General features: G+C 44.0%; 1 protein-coding gene across 1 annotated transcript in view; it reads left to right on the top strand.

Moving 5' to 3' along the window:
* ATRX (ATRX chromatin remodeler) overlaps positions 1-17,045 on the top strand; it is a 536,186-nt gene that overhangs the window by 78,988 nt on the left and 440,153 nt on the right. Inside the window, exon 3 of the mRNA XM_085859788.1 lies at positions 12,078-12,130. Coding sequence (XP_085715914.1) covers positions 12,078-12,130 — 53 coding nt within the window. The remainder of the gene's footprint in view (positions 1-12,077; positions 12,131-17,045) is intronic.

Raw genomic sequence — 17,045 nt, 5'->3', positions numbered from 1 at the left:
GCCACAATGAGCATTGGCAGTTACTACAGGGCTGTGTATTCGGTTAAAGCCGAAATAAGATAGAGTTGTGCTTCATGCCTAACTTTGGAAATGATTTTGGTACACTTCTTTAAGCTTTACTAAACTGATTTATATATCGTTAGATTCCACTTAAGTCATAGTTCCTTACAATATCTTTATTTTTTCAATATGTTTGTTCGTAAACATTTTATTTTTTAAAAAGTAGCTTTTGGGACTGCATAATCATTAGAAATTGATGCATTTAAAAAAAAAATTCGTTTAAAAATAGACGGGATTGAGAACAACTCTTGAATTTTCTACCAGTTTGCCTATGTATGTGTCTTCAAGTGACAAAAATTTAAGAGCTGTGTCAACTGTCAACATGGTGAACACTTGGGGTAAAACTGGGGTAAATTTCAGTGTCGTTGAGTCTGGAGCAAAGTTCAGACACCTCGAGCACCCAAGATTTTGCTCCAAAAGGTTTCAGTTTTCTTGTGTAAATGATCCAGTCACTAGATTCTGTAAATTGGGCAGCAAAATTCTTCATGATGAATAAACTGACTGTTGGCAGCAATTTGAAAACTCAAATTTTTTTGACTGCATGTTACAAATCACTACTTTTGAGAATACTTATCTTAAAAAAGTATTTTAAGTAGAATATTTTTTATGTCACATTCTGAAAGCCTCACTAATAGACACCATTTGTCTGAATTTTCAGAACTCTGTTTGTAAGACTCTGGAATTTAGAGCCCTCCAAAAATGCTTCAGATACAAATCTGCAACTCGCGACTGCCAGAATTGAAACACCCCGAGGGTGTTTGCAGGGCCATATCTCGTACACTACTTGGAATTTTGAGCGAAAACTTGGCAAACCTTCCTCATATATGTTAAGGTAGCTTTGAGAATTTTTTCAGGAAAATCTGAGGGGTTCACCGCAGAATTTCATTTTTTTGGCTGATTTGACCCGGAATGACACCACGACTCCCTCCACCTTCCTCCATGCATTCGCACCCACCCGAGTCCTCCTCTGCACCTCTGCCTCGGACTTACCATCCCCGTTGATTGTTCCTCTCAGGTACTCAAACCAAATTCCCTGCCTGATTTCCTTCCCCTCTAACCTAATATTAATTTTTTTTTTCTCTGCTGCTCGACGCACATCACCTCAGTCTTTTCCATACTCACCTTCAGCCCATGCTTCTCAAATGCCTCCTTCCACTCCCCCAGTACTTCCTGCATCTGCTGCCCATTCTCCACCACAACAGCCAGATCATCTGCATACAATCTCACCTTCTTGCTTACTGGCTCCATCACCATGTTAAACATGAGTGGGTTGAGAGAGCTTCCCTGCCTAAAACCAATGTTCATGCTGAATTCCTAATGCATCCCAGGACCTACCAAAACCCTTCCCTTCATTCTCTTGTGCATTCCTTCACCAACCTGACTTCTGCTTCTGACACTTGCATCCATCTCAGTGTCACCATCACCATCTCTCTTGGGACATTGTCATGGGCTTACGCCAGGTCCACAAATCCCATTGCCATCGCACCTTGCACCTCCAACCTCTTCTTCACCAGCTATCTGAGCGGGGACATCCAATCCGTCGTTCCCCTACCCCCTCTAAACCCTGCTGCTCTTCTCCGATCTCCATCTCCACACTCTTCCTTATCCTCTCCAGCACATTCATTACATGGCTTTGGAGTTAATACCCCTGTACTTCCCCAGATCTTGAACATCGCCCTTTCCCCTTCCATAATCGGCACAATTAACCCTGTCCTCCACTTTCCTGGAATTGAACCATTTCTTACATATATTCGACAGCTTCTTTGTCCAACTGACTCTGACTTCTTCCCCTGCAATTATCATCTCTGCATACACCTCATCAATGTCTGGTGCTCTTTCCTTCTGCATCATTTTCAATGCCGTCCACACTTCCTCCTCTGTGATCTCCACTAACTCTACTTGCCCCTCTACATAAGAGTAGCTTCAGCTTGCCATTGCTTCCTTCCTGGTTCAACAGTTCTTTAAAATGTCCTTTTATAGAGCTGTTGTACGTTCAATACTCCCCCCTCTCTGTCACTTCCCACACCTTCAATACTGTCCCCCCTCTCTGTCACTAGCTTCCCGTCACCATCCTTCATCACTACCCCCCCATTCATGTCCTCACCATCCTCATCCCTGTCATGAGCCTATTTATATATCATCTTCCTCCTACCATCCTCTTCCAACTTGTTGTACACCACCTCTTCCATCTCATTCCTCACCTTATCCACAGCTCTCCTTGCTGCTTTATTCTGCCCAAACAGGTACAGCAACCCCGCATTCGGATGCCTCCCCCGATCCTTGATTTTCTCTAACCTGTTCCAAAGCTCCTTTTCACCAACTGCCTTTGCTACCTCCTCCATCCACCGTACCTGGTTTCTATCCCTCGCCGATGCACCCTTTCCTGACGTCCTTCCACACAAAACTTCTGCAATTCCCGTTAACTCATCGCCATACTACTTCCACTCTTCCAAACCTTCTGCTTCTTCACCAAAGTTGTTCATACCTAACCCTCAACCTTTCCTTGTACCCTATGACAGTTTCCCCTGCACTTCCCCCACCTAATAATCTTCTGTCCCCTGCTCTTAACCTCCCCCCCTTTTCTTCTGAAAGAATGTAAAAACTTTGAAAGAATGAACCAATTTTGGCCAGCCCATTCCTCGCCCCCTGCTCCACCAGCTCTCGACCCTCTCGAATCCTCATTTCCCCAACCAAATTTCCCAATGCATTCCACTTCACCCGGCTCCGTTACTCCCACATGCGCGTTAAAGTCCCCCGCAATGCACAGCATCACATCCAGCTCAACCATTTCCATCATCCTTTCCAGTGTGTCCCTTAATTCCTGATTCTCCGCCCCAGTCCTTCCCATTTGTGGGCCATATACCGACATAACATAAACCATTTGCCTCTGCAGTTCACCACCCATACCATAACTATCCATCCGTCCCCATCCTTCCACTCTGACCACCTGATTGCTGATCTTTTCTGATGCTATTATTCCCACACCATTACTCCTTCCTTCCCCACCCATGTGCCACAGCTTGTATCCTCCGACCAACCTCCTTGCCCTGTCTCTTTTCCATTTTATTTGGTCTCTTTCACACGCAACATTTCCAAACTCCTCTTCTGCATCATCTCCACCATCTCGACCCCTCCCCATTGATCCCACATTCAAACTACCGAGCCAGACATCACTTCTGATTCGCTGCTCATCTGACGGAGCCTGCACCATCTTGAATAATTTAGGTCATCAATCAGCAGTACTGCCCTGGCTGACCAGTTGGACCTACTACTCGAGCCTGCTGTCCCCAGTGTGTGTGTGTGTGTGTGTGTGTGTGTGTGTGTGTGTGTGTGTGTGTGTGTGTGTGTGTGTGTGTGTGTGTGTGTGTGTGTGTGTGTGTGTGTGTGTGTGTGTGTGTGTGTGTGTAACACTGGACTCCCCTCCCCACCCAACTCACTTCTCCCTCACCAAAGTAAAAAAAAGAAAATAAAAAAAGAAGTCAAAACTTTCAAAGTACACACATTAAATGCTTTTAACACTCAATTCCCGCCACTCTGTTCGACACTCGACTCCCTCATGCTCTTCCTCGTCCCTCATGTGCAGTCCTTGTTCAGCATCTCTTCTAAGCCTCACACTCTCGGTCTGCCAGTACCCTGCCGTGCAGGGCTGATCCGTGAAGGAAAACAGGTGAAACGCACCCAGCCCCACCAAACCACTCCACATCACCACGGGCCGAGCCGAGTCCACAGGCCCAAGAACAATACGCTGCCTGATCCACTGGACCTTTCCATTGCACTGCGGGTTGAGTCAAATCTACAGGCACGAGAAGATGTGTTTTTCTGGGCACAAGAATAAATGTTTCTGGGTGTTTATAAGACTGGTAAAACAAGTAAACCAAGACTTGAATGCAAGCTGTTTGCCGAACAACTTCTGGCTGAAATGACGAAAGCGAAATCGTGATGAGGCAAGAAAAAAAAAATCACAACCTTGGGCGAAGTCGATGGCACGCCATTGCAAATTCCCAATCTTCCCACCTACAGCAAAGTTGAAAGAAGGCAAAAAGTTCCACCAGGAATGACCCAATATCAATATTTGAGTTAAAATGTTTTTTTCCATGTTGACCCCTGGGACCTGAATCTCCCCACTCCCTGGGGAATGAACCAGGGGCCAAATCCCCCAGATTGTTGCGTACTTGATGTACCCCCAATATTGATTGCTTATCGAAGTTTCATTAAAAAATGCCCCACAATTGCATTTTTTGGAATTTGACCTTTTGATCTTACCCCAGGGTGCGGGGCCAAAAATGATGACTGCTGTAGTACCTTCTTGCTGTGTGGTAACTGTAACTACCAAGTTTGGTGAATTTCTCCATAACCGTTTAGGAGGAGACGGCGTGACGGAATGACGTACGGACAGGCAGAGAGATGGTGCCGATTACAATATTTTTTTTCAAAATGCATTGGGAGAAGAAATAAAAAAGCAGCGGAACACTGCTGCTTGCATCGATTACTGAAGTGTTATTTTTTGGCGTTGTTATTGTTTCTTTAACCCCATGGTGACGGCATGAATGCAAATTAATGTTCGGAAGACATGATATTTCATGTGCCTGTTAAAGAATTGGAACAACCATCTGGTCATCTCCCTACTTCGATAGACTGCTTGCTTCCTGATGTGTGTGGATGAAAAATGGTAAATAAAAGTCGGGTTAAGGGAACATGGGCCCAAAAAAATATGAAGGGGGAAAAAAAATAATTGTGGTATTTCATGCCATAAAATCGATTGCTTTAGCGAGTGTTGTGTACATGTGGCAGATGGACGCATGGCCAGGCACCCAAATTTTTTTAAATTAAATTTTCAGCCAAAAAGGTACTGTCATTTCATCATTTTTACAGTAATAAAACAAAATGGGGCTTTATTTTTTTTATTATTATTTAATTTTTTTAAACGATCGGTCAGTAAATTAGAATCAAAATGTTTTTTAGTTGATCTGCTCGTTACATAAAGCCAAAAAATGGAAGAAATACTAGACTTTCAAGGCTATTATTGGTCTTCATCAGTGAACAGTTCAACCATAAAGTTTAGTCGCAAATTAAAGCTGACATTTCTGGTGTTCTCCCTTCAGAGCAAGAGAGGGAGCCTCTCTTCCTTCGACGTATGCTAACGCCCAAAACGTCAGCTTTACTTTTCTATAAACCTATCGTTGGAACTGCTCTGCCAGCTGCCCGAATGACTAATGCCCAAACGTCAGTTTTACTTTGTTTCCAATGGCATTTAGCTGCCTTTGTCAACTCTTAAATTGATAAAACCTTTTGTTCTGTCTATCAAGCAGTCGATGTCTGTTTGTAAGTAGTTTATAATCTTCTTAGCCGAACTAAAATCGCTCGTGAGGTGAGCAATGCCATCATTTATGTGGCCCGTGCTGGCTTCCTGCCGCACTCTTGTATTTCGAGCAGTCGTTTGTGGTACACACTCAGGATCTCTTCTTGAGCGTGACATCATGGGAGGAGATGCACCATTCTATTGGTGCTCCCGAGTCGTCGTTGTCGTTGTCTCATGCACCGTTGTAGCAGTTGCGGCACGAAATTGATTCCCGTGTGAATGGCATTGTTTGACATACAAATCATTTAGTGCTTTGCGGTTATTTTCTTTCCGTTGTAAGAGTTTTCCTGAGTCGGATTCTGATGCTGTAATTACATTGTGCTTGTGCTCGTACGCTGGGGAGGGCAATTTGCTGATGTTTGCATGGCATTCCATTCGCTCAGGTGGACGATGAACAATCAGCGCTATCTACATGCGTGGGTGTATGCATTGCGTTGTTGAGGGTCCCATTAATCTGTGTGTGTTTGACTGCTTTGGGATTTTATTTACCATGAAGAGCCTGTCGCAATTGTATCCTCAGCTATTATTTTTCATTCGGTCAAGAAAAGGGGAGCAATCCTTGGAGCATCCTGAGACGGTCGGTGCAGTGGCGGAGGGGTTTTCAAACGACAATTTTTATGCTTCCACAGCTGAAGGCAGGAGGCATTATTTTCTTTTTGAGGCATCCGTTTTTTTTGTGTCCCAGGTAACTTAACTACTTCATCTTCTTCTTATTATTCTTTTTCTTGCGTATGGCAGCTTAGCTGCTGGGGTAGCTATTATTTCTTGGAAGCGTGACTGTCGCTGATGCAGTGCCCCTCCACCAGTACACACTGGTACCCATTTCTCCAACCTCGGAAGGTTGACAGGCTGAGTCAACCACCTGGTGTATTAATTCAGTTGCCGACGGGGCTTGAACTCAGGACCCGAGGATCCCAAGCTGCCACCCTAACCATTAAGCCAACTCCAGGCTTGTACTTAACTAATGAAAGGATTTCAATCAAACTTGGCACAAGTATGAACTGTAATAATCAAAATAAATAAATAAAAGAACTCAGCTTTTTCATATCAATAGGTCGAAGGTCTGAGGTCAGGTCACCTAATTTAATATCTTTTTTTTTTACCGTGATATCTTGTGAACATTGAAGGAATTTCAACCATATTTGGTGCAAGTATAGATTGTTGTATATCGATGAACTGGTTACATTTTGGGATCGAAGGTCAAAGGTCATTAGTCCAGCAGTGTAGTCTGATATTTCAGATCAATTGTTCAAATTTGCATTAAAGCACCAAAATTGGTACACATGTAGAATAATGTATACCGAACAATTCCAGATATGGAGCCACCCGAGATTGTGCCTTGGTCAGCCAATACATTATTTTACATGTGTACCAATTTTGGTGCTTTTATGCAAATTTGAACAATTGTTTTTCTCTGCTGCAGTACTACATGTGCCCTTCAATTGAACATCTTTGTTACTGTGATAACTGGTGAACGACTGAAGAGATTCAACCAAACTAGGTGCAATTATGCACTGCAATACAAAGATGAACCCATTCAATTCCAACCGGTCAAAGGTCTGCTTTTTGAAAATCATTTTACAGATCAAAACTTGAGTTAGAATGTTATGTTCGCTCTCCATATATATATATATATATATATATATATATATACACACACACACACACACACACACACACACACACACACACACACACACACACACACACACACACACACACACACACACACACACACACACACACACACACACACACACACACACACACACACACACACACACACACGCACGCACGCACGCATATATATCTCGACGACTCCCCATGCTCTAGCCGAAGAAAGCTGCACAAAGCAACTAAGAAAGGTGACACAAGGTAAGCCCTTTGCCTTTTCAACCCCTTCCCATAGTTCCACCACAGTTGCGACGTTCACAAATAGTACACCCATGAGAATTCCAATGCCATACACCCCTCAGCTGCTGGACCAGTTTCATTACTTATTGGCGAATCGTCAGTGACAGCGCAGATAGAAATGCAAACCAACGAGCCTCCCAAGCATGTACCACATGCAAATCTCAAAAGCAGTCAATATATAAATAATAAACCAATGTCACCCGCAGGGTGACCCGTATCTTGCCAAAAGGTGACCACGTGTGACTTCTTTAAGGTCACACTGAGGTGAACAGAGCTGCTATCCACCAGGAGCGACTACTTGACGAATATCTGCCTACGAGAGATTCCGATGAGAATCGTTCTACAGAGTAACCATGAAAAATATGCGTTTGCCTCATAACGTCACCAAATGACGTCATAATGTCTCAAGCTTGACATATCTCGAAAGCACTCATCGAGGTGTTCAATTTGAGGTACAACACGATATGGTTCCTCAAACTTGAAAATTTGACCTTGGGGTCAAATATGTTTGACCTTAGGCATTAACCATGAAGGTCAAGGCCAATCGCCACCAAAAATTAATCAGCTGAGCGCCAGACCATGAACTATATTCCCATGAAGTTTGAAGACGATCCGATCAAAATTACTCAAAAAATAAGGGTTTAGTTGACTCCCCTGATTTGCAACAAAGTGACCTTGACCTTTGACCTTGACCTTCAAAATTTTGTGGTGAAAGGGACCTCTATAGGTCTCTGATATGCGAAGTTACAAAAATTTCCAATGATAACTATCCTCTGCAGAATTTTTTATACGTGATTACAGACAAACAAAACAAAAAAAACAAAAAAAACATATACAAGCTGACTAACATATCTTGCAAAAACTTCGTTTTGGCAAGATAATGAAAATGCAAAGTCCCATTCACATCTCCCACCTGTGAATGGAGGGAATAACCAATTAGCTCTCACCAAATTGGCTTTCATGCAGCTTCTTTGGCTGGAAGAGTATGGGAGGAGTTGATTTATTTATATAATCCTAGTAACCTGGGTTAAATGATTTGGTGAGAGCTAATTGGTTATTCCCTCCATTCACAGGTGAGAGATGAGTGGGTCTTTTTTTTTCATATATATAATCGATATAATAAAGCAGGAGTGTGGCTGTCTGTCTCTGTCCCCGAACTACTCCTTCAGTTTTGGGACTAGCTAGCCCTACCAAACTTTCTGTGGAACCTTTTGGGGTCCCAGCGGGTGTCCTAATGTGGGTGGGAGGTTTCATGAATTTCTCAGTGCAATTATGATTTTGAGTTTCCACCCATACTCAGCTGCTCCATCTGCATGTAAACTCATTCACGGTTTCAGTTTTCGCAGTTTCACCATTAACTGCATGTGGGAACATTCGTCGGTTATATATCAATGTAAATGAGGTTTTGTGTTTCCACCTGTTCAATGCTGATCTTTCTCATGAAGATGGAAAAAGATGAGGAATCCAGCCTATCAAAATTTTTTTGCAGTGAATGAAATTGGCCGCATGTCGACACATTAGGGCAGGGGTTCCCAAACCCAGGGTCGTGACCCAAACTTGAACCCCTCCCCTCAAAATCTCAGTTTTTGAGGGGGGGGTGGGTTTCATGTCAAAAGCATTTTCTCTGACGATTTTTATCATAGGTACACTAGGTACCAGTATCATTTGGTTTGCGAGGCAAATGTGATTTCAAATTTTGGGTCATGGACAAAAAAGTTTGGAAACCACTGCATTGGGGGGTTTGGCATTCACCGTTTCGGCATTATCCGTGTTTTGACTTTTTTGTCAACATCACACCACATTGGCTTGAGACTTTTTGCTTTTTTTTTTGTTATAACCCACTTCATCATGGCACATAAGAGCCAATCCATTTTACCCAACCAGCACAATCACCATCATCATTGCGATGAGCTTCAGCATAATCATCAGTAAATGTGCATTGATTTTACACAGCCATACTCCCACAGTTTTGAGGCCAGCCCCATTAAATTTTCTGTGCAGTTTTTGGGGTCCCTGTACGTGTCCTAAAGTGGGCGAGTTTTCAAAAATTCATCAAAGCATCTTTTTTTTGGGTGGGGGCTCACACTAGTGTGTCGCATGGGTACCTCACTTGTCTGTGTATGTGTAATATATATATATATATATATATATATATATATATATATATATATATATATATATATATATATATGTATGTATATATGTATACATATGAGGCGCTGTGAGGAGGAGTGATGTAAGGGCCACATCGGCCATTTTGAAGTTAATGCCATATAGCACTATTTTAATCCTTCCCCTACCATCCGATCCTATCATCATCATATCATTAAAAAATGTCGCTTACATCACTCCTCCTCGCCGGGCCTCATCTATTTATATATATATATGTATGTATATTTTTATTATATGTATGGATGTGTATATGTATATATGTATGTGTATGTATATATTGTTGTGGTTACCAAATTCGCAAACCACCATTCAGGTCCCTTAGGTGAGGTATCTCGGTAAGTACATGTGTAGTTAGGCCCAAACCCGTTGTCTAGTGGGAATACATGTCATTTATGCGTGCTGCGACTCTTCAGGATAGCCGTTTTTCTTTTGCTATCTTTATTTTGGACCAATCGCCATGATTACCACCACCAGTCACAACATCAACCACCAACCACAACGCCGCTTCACCACAACCGCCACGACCTTCCCGTCACACCTCGCAACCGTCGCATCGCCACCGTTCTTGCGCCGCTTGGGGGTACCGGTGTTGGACTCGTGCAGGGTGCGCGCCGAACAGCGTGTACAAAATCACGGATTTTGTGCTTCAAAAACGGATCAAAAACGACACACGCCCACTTTTTGCTGTCCAATCGGTGAGCGAGGGGCGATTTGGCCCCGCCTCCATGGCGTTGGAGGGCGATCGATATATGCAAATTTATGGATCAAAAAGCATTCACGCCCACTTTTTCTCGGGCCAATGGGGAGCGAGGTGAAAGGTCGAAGGGAGGGGGTCAAAGGCGAAGCCACGGGGCTTATATAAGCGACCGTGTTCGTCAGAAACACGAGAACAGAGAGTTAAGACTTCGCGGGCGGTGGAGTTGGCAAGAAGGAGCTGGTCGTCGTCGTGTGCGTTGGAGTCGGAGCGGAGGGGACGGAGCTGTGGAGAGGCGGCGAGGGCAGACGAGGGGGTGCTCGCGTCGTGCAGGGAGCTGCACCCCAAGGAGGCCGACAGCGCGACCTGGCCGAGGTGGAGACGCTCGTCGCGGGACTCGAGCCAGAGTAGGAATCCTCTATACCCCGAGCATCAGCAACCCCCTCCTGTTTCCCCCCGCGCTGAGATAGTGCGACCAAGGGGGCCCCTTTCCCACCCCCTACCAGACACTGCCCGCGAGGCCCGCGGAGTTGAGGCACCATCGCCGCTCCGCGTCTCATCACCAGACGGGTAGGCCCGACCCGGTCTCGGCCTCAGGCCCGCCTCATCCTTGAGGGTTCTCTATTCTTTTCCTTGGTTTTGGGTATGTGTTGTCGGCGCCGTCTGTGAAGTAAAATTGTATAAGTGTTGCCGTGTGCTCGCGTAATCGGTAGTAGATCTGCATTGTTGCATTTGCTTTTTGTGTAAATTGCATTGTGTTTTTTTCTTTTCTGTGTGCTTTTGGTGGAATTGAATATGTGTGCTTTCCGTTCGTCGCGAATAAATGTGCTTTGTGTTGAACTGTTTCCCGCTTCGCTTCGTCATTTCCTTCATTGAATCCTCATCTTGCTTCATGTAAAGGGTTGGTAGTGGGCTGAATACGCCCGATAATTAATCGAACCGTCGAGGTCGACGAATAACACCGCTCGGTTATCCCGATAGTACGGAACGGGTCGCTTAAGTGGCCCGTGTCCGAAGTCGACCTGCGGCGAGGTGCGATCGCCCGGTCTACCCTCCGCGTGGGTACTTAGGTAGGTCGAATTTGGCGAGCAACCCTATCCCACGCGGGGGCTGATTGGCTCGATCGCGGTGAGACCGAAAGGTCCACCCGTGACTGGTTCCCAGCGTTAGTCCGAGAGGGTCACGACTGGATTGTCCGTCCGGTGGGCGACGTGCCGCGATTCGAGTTACGTGGCCGTCAGCACGCCGGCGGGCGCGAATCCGCAACAATATATATATATATATATATATATATATATATATATATATATATATATATATATATATATATATATATATATATATATATTTTGTATATATCACACAGTTCCAGTCAAGTTTGGGCACACCTTCTCATTCAAGGGTTTTTCTTTATTTTTACTATTTTCTACATTTTCGAATAATAATGAAGACATCAAATTATGAAATAACACATGTGGAATTATGTCGTAACCAAAAAAGTGTTCAACAAATCAAAGTACATTTTATTTTAAAGGGGGGGGGGGTGTGATTGGTTGGGTTCCTGGTGGACAAAAAAAGAAAAGGAAATGATTTCTGATCCATAATCAGATGCTGGAGTGTTGGTACGTTATGCTCTCTGCTTACGTCAACCTTGTATCTGCTTCCTTTGCCCATGTGCTTTCTTTCACTGTAAGTTTGAGTTGATATATGTCGTGTATCCCCTGTTATGCCTGAAGATAAGTTCTTCGACTTTTTTCACTCTTGTGAAAACTTGAAGTATTCAGAGAGCAAGAAAATTTGTAGAAGTTTTGTTGAGTTCAAAAAATAAGAAGAGTTCCAAGTATAATATTTCCTCTTTCCCCACCCCAATTCCTCCAGGTGAAACTGATGACATTTTGGCAATGCCACCATTTCCCTTGTTGAAAGATGAGGTAAGCTATTGCATTGCCATTGCTTTGAATTTTTGTTGGGTTTTTAGTGCCTGGGCCTTGTACAGTCAGTGCATTTCTGTTTCCTGTGCCAATGCAGTGTTCAACTTTTGTGACACTTAGCTTTGATTCTGAAAAGCTACTCTGTCTGTCGCATGTCGTTCTCCGAGTAGAACACCACTGCAAAGCCGTGGTTTTACAGAACAGTTATTGTTTTGGGGTTTGGGGATAAAGGGTTGAGAGTGTCTGGTTTGAGTGATCTGTTGCTTGTGTATGATTGTGATTGAGGGTTGCATAGACTCCTGTTATGACACTGGTGTGTGAAAGCTCAAAACAATTTCCAGTGTGTTGTGTTGCAAAATTTTATTCAATTTGAGTCCGGAGGTGTTTATCATAATCAGGAATGATAATACGGTGCCTGTAATGGTTGTGTTAAGAAGTGTTTGGATAAGTCGGGGTGGTTTACATGAAAAGCAATTAGTAATGCTATGCGTTCACATTAACAGGTCTGTGTAACTCACCATGTGCTGATACGATGGCTTACACGTACGCGCACACGCCTCGAAGCAGTCTAACCTGGAGTTCTAATCTCGACCCAGCTATAAACTCTTATATCGGTGTTTCACAGGCAGGGTGGTTCATCAATGTGTGTGCGGTCCCTCGGATGGACGTTAAGCCATGTTTACTGTCTGCCGGCATTAGTTGGTGGATGTTAAAGATCCCATGGTGGCCTTCATGAAGAGTAGGTGAGCAATTGTTGGCACCCTGACCAAATTCCAAATTCCTGTCCTATAACTACTGCTGGAAAGGTAATGGCAGACCACCCAATGTAACCCTTGCTCAGGCAGCTGCTTCGGCAGCACCGACGCTCTGTGAAGAGTATGGAACGTTCCAGAGAGATAACTCACCAAACTCTTCCAGCAGTTTTTCCTTCATCCTTCAATTGCTCCTTTCCATTGGTAATGCCTGCACCATGATTGGGTTCAGTGGACAAGGGAATGGGTGGTGTGTGCAACTGAGAGCCTGACCTCTTAATTGTGGTGAATTTGCCCAAGATGCTAATAGCTCGGTATTCTTTCACAACCCAGACATGTGGATATCTGTTTCGGTCGATTGCATATCGTTTGGAGTTTCTCGTTGATTCCACGCAAGTAATGGGATAAATTTTGCCGTTGAGAGTGAAGGAAGTAACTTGGATTTGGGGTTTGCAAGTACGGGCCTACATTCCCACCATCTTTCTCAAATACATAGTTTGCATTTTTGGGGACATTGGTGTTGCGAATGAAATGTCCAAGAAGAGAACCCTGGAAGACATCCTAGATTGTATCATTGTATAAGGGTGAGTTATTTTGCATACATATTGTGTGCTTGTTCTTGTTTTACTTATCAGACAAGCGAAAAGATGTATGCTGCATTCGTGCTTTTTCTGACACCAAACTATCGATAAAGGGGCTTGGTGAGGAATTGCAAGATTTGTCGGTCTGTGCACTTTTTGAAGAGGAGTCATTTATGAAACCATGCCGTGGAGCCCAAGCCCCATTGTTGGTGGTTGTCTGATTTGGGGGAGATTCTATGGGAATCGAAGGGAAGGCAATACGATGAGAAGCAAGATTTACGCTCATTGTGATGTGTTTTCTCTGAGGTTCGAGCAACTTCCTGCACTCTTTATAGTGCTTCGCTCTCTTTTTGCTTTCAATACCATTCCTCATTGCTGGCGTGGTGGTGAATAGCACATAAAAAGTCAGTTTATGTTTTTTGTTGCCTGCTTTGCAGCCATCGGTATTTCTGTTGCTGGTGTAACGCAGACAGAGAGCACGATGATGGCGTAGCAGCTTCGATTTATGACGTTGCTTTGTTGCAGAAATAAGGAGAGAACCGTTTTTACATGAACTGAGATCATGGCTCAAGTCATTGAGTGGCTGTTCTTGTCAAGGTGCCCTGATGTCCAATCGATACACGTCACCTTCACAATGTATTTTTTACTTCCACCGAAGTTGAACGGAGGTTATGTTTTCACCCGTCTGTCTGTTTGTTTGTCTGTTTGTGAGAAGGATATCTCAAAAAAGTTATGGATGGATCTGGACGAAACTTGATACACAGCTTGAGTATGTGATGAGGATGAATTTGCTCGATCTGGATCTTATCATTTTTAGTGATTCTTCACAATTGAGAGATGGGGTCTAATCTTGTTTCAGAGTTTTATTATCCTGGAGTTTGCTCTGGCTTACAATTCATTATTTTTGTTTTTAGCCGCGTCGCGAACGCTGGCTCTAATAGAGCTCCACGTTGTTGTTGTTGTTGTTGTTGTTGTTGTTGTTGTTGTTCTGGTGAAGACAAAACCTTTAAGACGTTTGGACACATTTGTCCTTGTTTCCTTTATAAGAGAAAGGCTCATTTGAGAGTGAAGTTGAATTGACAGACAAACGTCAACATGATGAACGAGCAGGAAAACAGAGACGGAGGCAGAGACGAAACACTAAAACTAGCAAGTAAAATGATTGGGTTAAGAAAGGTTAATGGGGGTAATAAAGATCATGGATCAAAATTGGGTGCAACATTAGATGGTGCACCACCTGCTTGAAGTGCGCGAGGGAAGAGTGAAATAGAAAGGTGGTTCCATTGATGGGAGAAGGGAGGAATAAAAGAGTTTAGGTGTGCAGTCGGAATGGAATTTGGAAGTTTAACCACAAGAGGGTTACTGGAAGAATGCGTGCATCCTGGAGTTGCTTCGGAGGGTCAGAGAACCGAGAGCAGAGGGTGCAATATCGGAGAATAGACTGTAAAAAAAAATAGATGACTGACTCCCCTGCGATGTGAGAGCATCCGACCTTGTGTGGCCTAATCATGGAAGATTCCAATAATTTTGAGAGTTTTAGATTCCAAAGAATATAGGATAGAATTTTATGAAATTGAGAATGGTGGCGTCATCAAATGTATAGAGACAAAAGAGATGCCAACTCTGGAAATATCCTGAATGCATTGAGCCTGTGTATGGTGAAGGTGTGCTTGCATATTTCACAATAGCCAAATGGACAGCTCACTTTACATATGGGCATGAGTCCTTGAACATGTCCACAGGTGAGAATGGCTGGCAGATCCACTCGGCATTGCCAAAGTCGAGGCAGTTCAGCGTTCATCACTGTTGCGTTAAGATCTCTGAAATAGCCGCAGAGTTTTGAATCTCCCAAAGCAGCTTTCAACCATCGTCCGCGAACACTTGTGCATGTCCGGTATCTCACAAAGTGGATTCCCGGAAACCTTGCACTCAGGGCCAACGGGAGTGGCATCATGCCCCGAGCTTCTTGACTTGCTCATGAACTGACCATATGGATCATCTCCTTGCAGCACCGAGCTGGACGTAGCTTATCATCATCTATTTCGACATTTGAGGTCTCCAATGTGGCCACAAGTTTGCTGGTAACGAGGAACTGATTTGAGCACCTGAGATGTGGCTGATTGAGTCACCTGAAAAGGTGTATTTTATGAGCATAGACAGTGTGAAGGACAAATCGAGCAAATGCATTGACACCAAGGTGTGTGTGTGTGCGTGTGTGTGTGCGTGTGCGTGTGCGTGTGCGTGTGTGTGTGTGTGTGTGTGTGTGTGTGTGTGTGCGTGTGTGTGTGCGTGTGCGTGTGCGTGTGCGTGTGCGCGTGTGCGCGCGCTTGTGCGTGTGCGCGCTTGCGCTTCGTTTGCCCCTCGTACCACAGATCCTCCCACTCATTGTCTCCTACCAACTACAAACACACCCCCACCCACCATTTGTTTGTGGATATTTAATAGAGTCCTTGTCTTGCTTCCCCAAGGGTAATCATGACCGCTGATTCCATACCCTTGAGTCCCAGTCCTGCTTCTGCTAGCTTCTGTCTCATCTGGGCGTCTTTTATTGCGACATGTTGACCTTGGTTGCAGCGTTGGTGTCTGAGCTGCATGTTTGGGTGAAGTTGTGACGTGTGAAGCATCTGTAGAACGCTAATGTTTCTTCGCACCGTGGCTCATTTTGAATGCCGCCGTGTGCCTCCAATTTTCCCTGTGTTAATAACTCGCTGTGCTTTCCATCGCCAAAGCGTGACGAACGGCTGGTACGTGTCCCTTCATGGAACGATCAACCTTGTAGCGTCGTCATAACCATGTGTTCAGCAAACTATTGCAAAAACTGCGGACTCTTGCCATATTTTGTGTAGGTTTCATTATATTCATTTAACGATCGTTGTTGTTCATCGCCAACATCTTAGCTGTTATTTTGTCCACAATGAAATGTACGAATGTTCCATGACGGATCATCGGATCATCATCCGATGATCCACCATAGTCAAATATACTTGCCATTATCAGTGATGCCTTTCAAACGCACATTAATGCCCCTGAAACGAGCCTTGGCTAATTGTGCATCCAATATCAGGTGACCAATCGGTTAAAAAAAAAAAATCTCGTTTGGAATTCCCAAATTCATTAAGTGAAGCAAAAATATTCGTGAAAAAAAATCAACAAATTACTTCACAAGTTACATCGATCTCACTTTGCTTGCATTATTTTGTGAAACAAACAAACAAACAAAAAATCCCAACTTTCAGCTGGAAATGTAGATGGATTGATATTTCTGAATGATCGGATGGAAATCCAAGGAGTTTGCCATTTTTTTTCCCCCATCTACCACAATCAGCAACGTGTTGAGGTTGCATGATTGGACTCGGCTGTCATTGTCATAATGTCCTGTTGATTGTGTTGGACCAACCAGAAAGTTGAGACGCGGAAGCGTGATCGGCTGCTCGTCCATCGTATTCGCATATATTTGATACGCGAGCCATGTTGACTTGGGCTGTGCGAAACGGCAAGCAAATGCTATTTCGATGACGTTTTGCATGGGCATTTCCCATAATGCTATTTTTAAGGATGAATCAAATGCAATCGAAAAGATGA

The sequence above is a fragment of the Eptatretus burgeri genome, chromosome 16 (assembly GCF_056783735.1).
Source record: "Eptatretus burgeri isolate ZD-2024b chromosome 16, Ebu_testis_v1, whole genome shotgun sequence".
NCBI lineage: Eukaryota > Metazoa > Chordata > Myxini > Myxiniformes > Myxinidae > Eptatretus > Eptatretus burgeri.
Note: the sequence above shows the minus strand (reverse complement) of the source record. Positions and strands in the feature narration are given on the sequence as shown.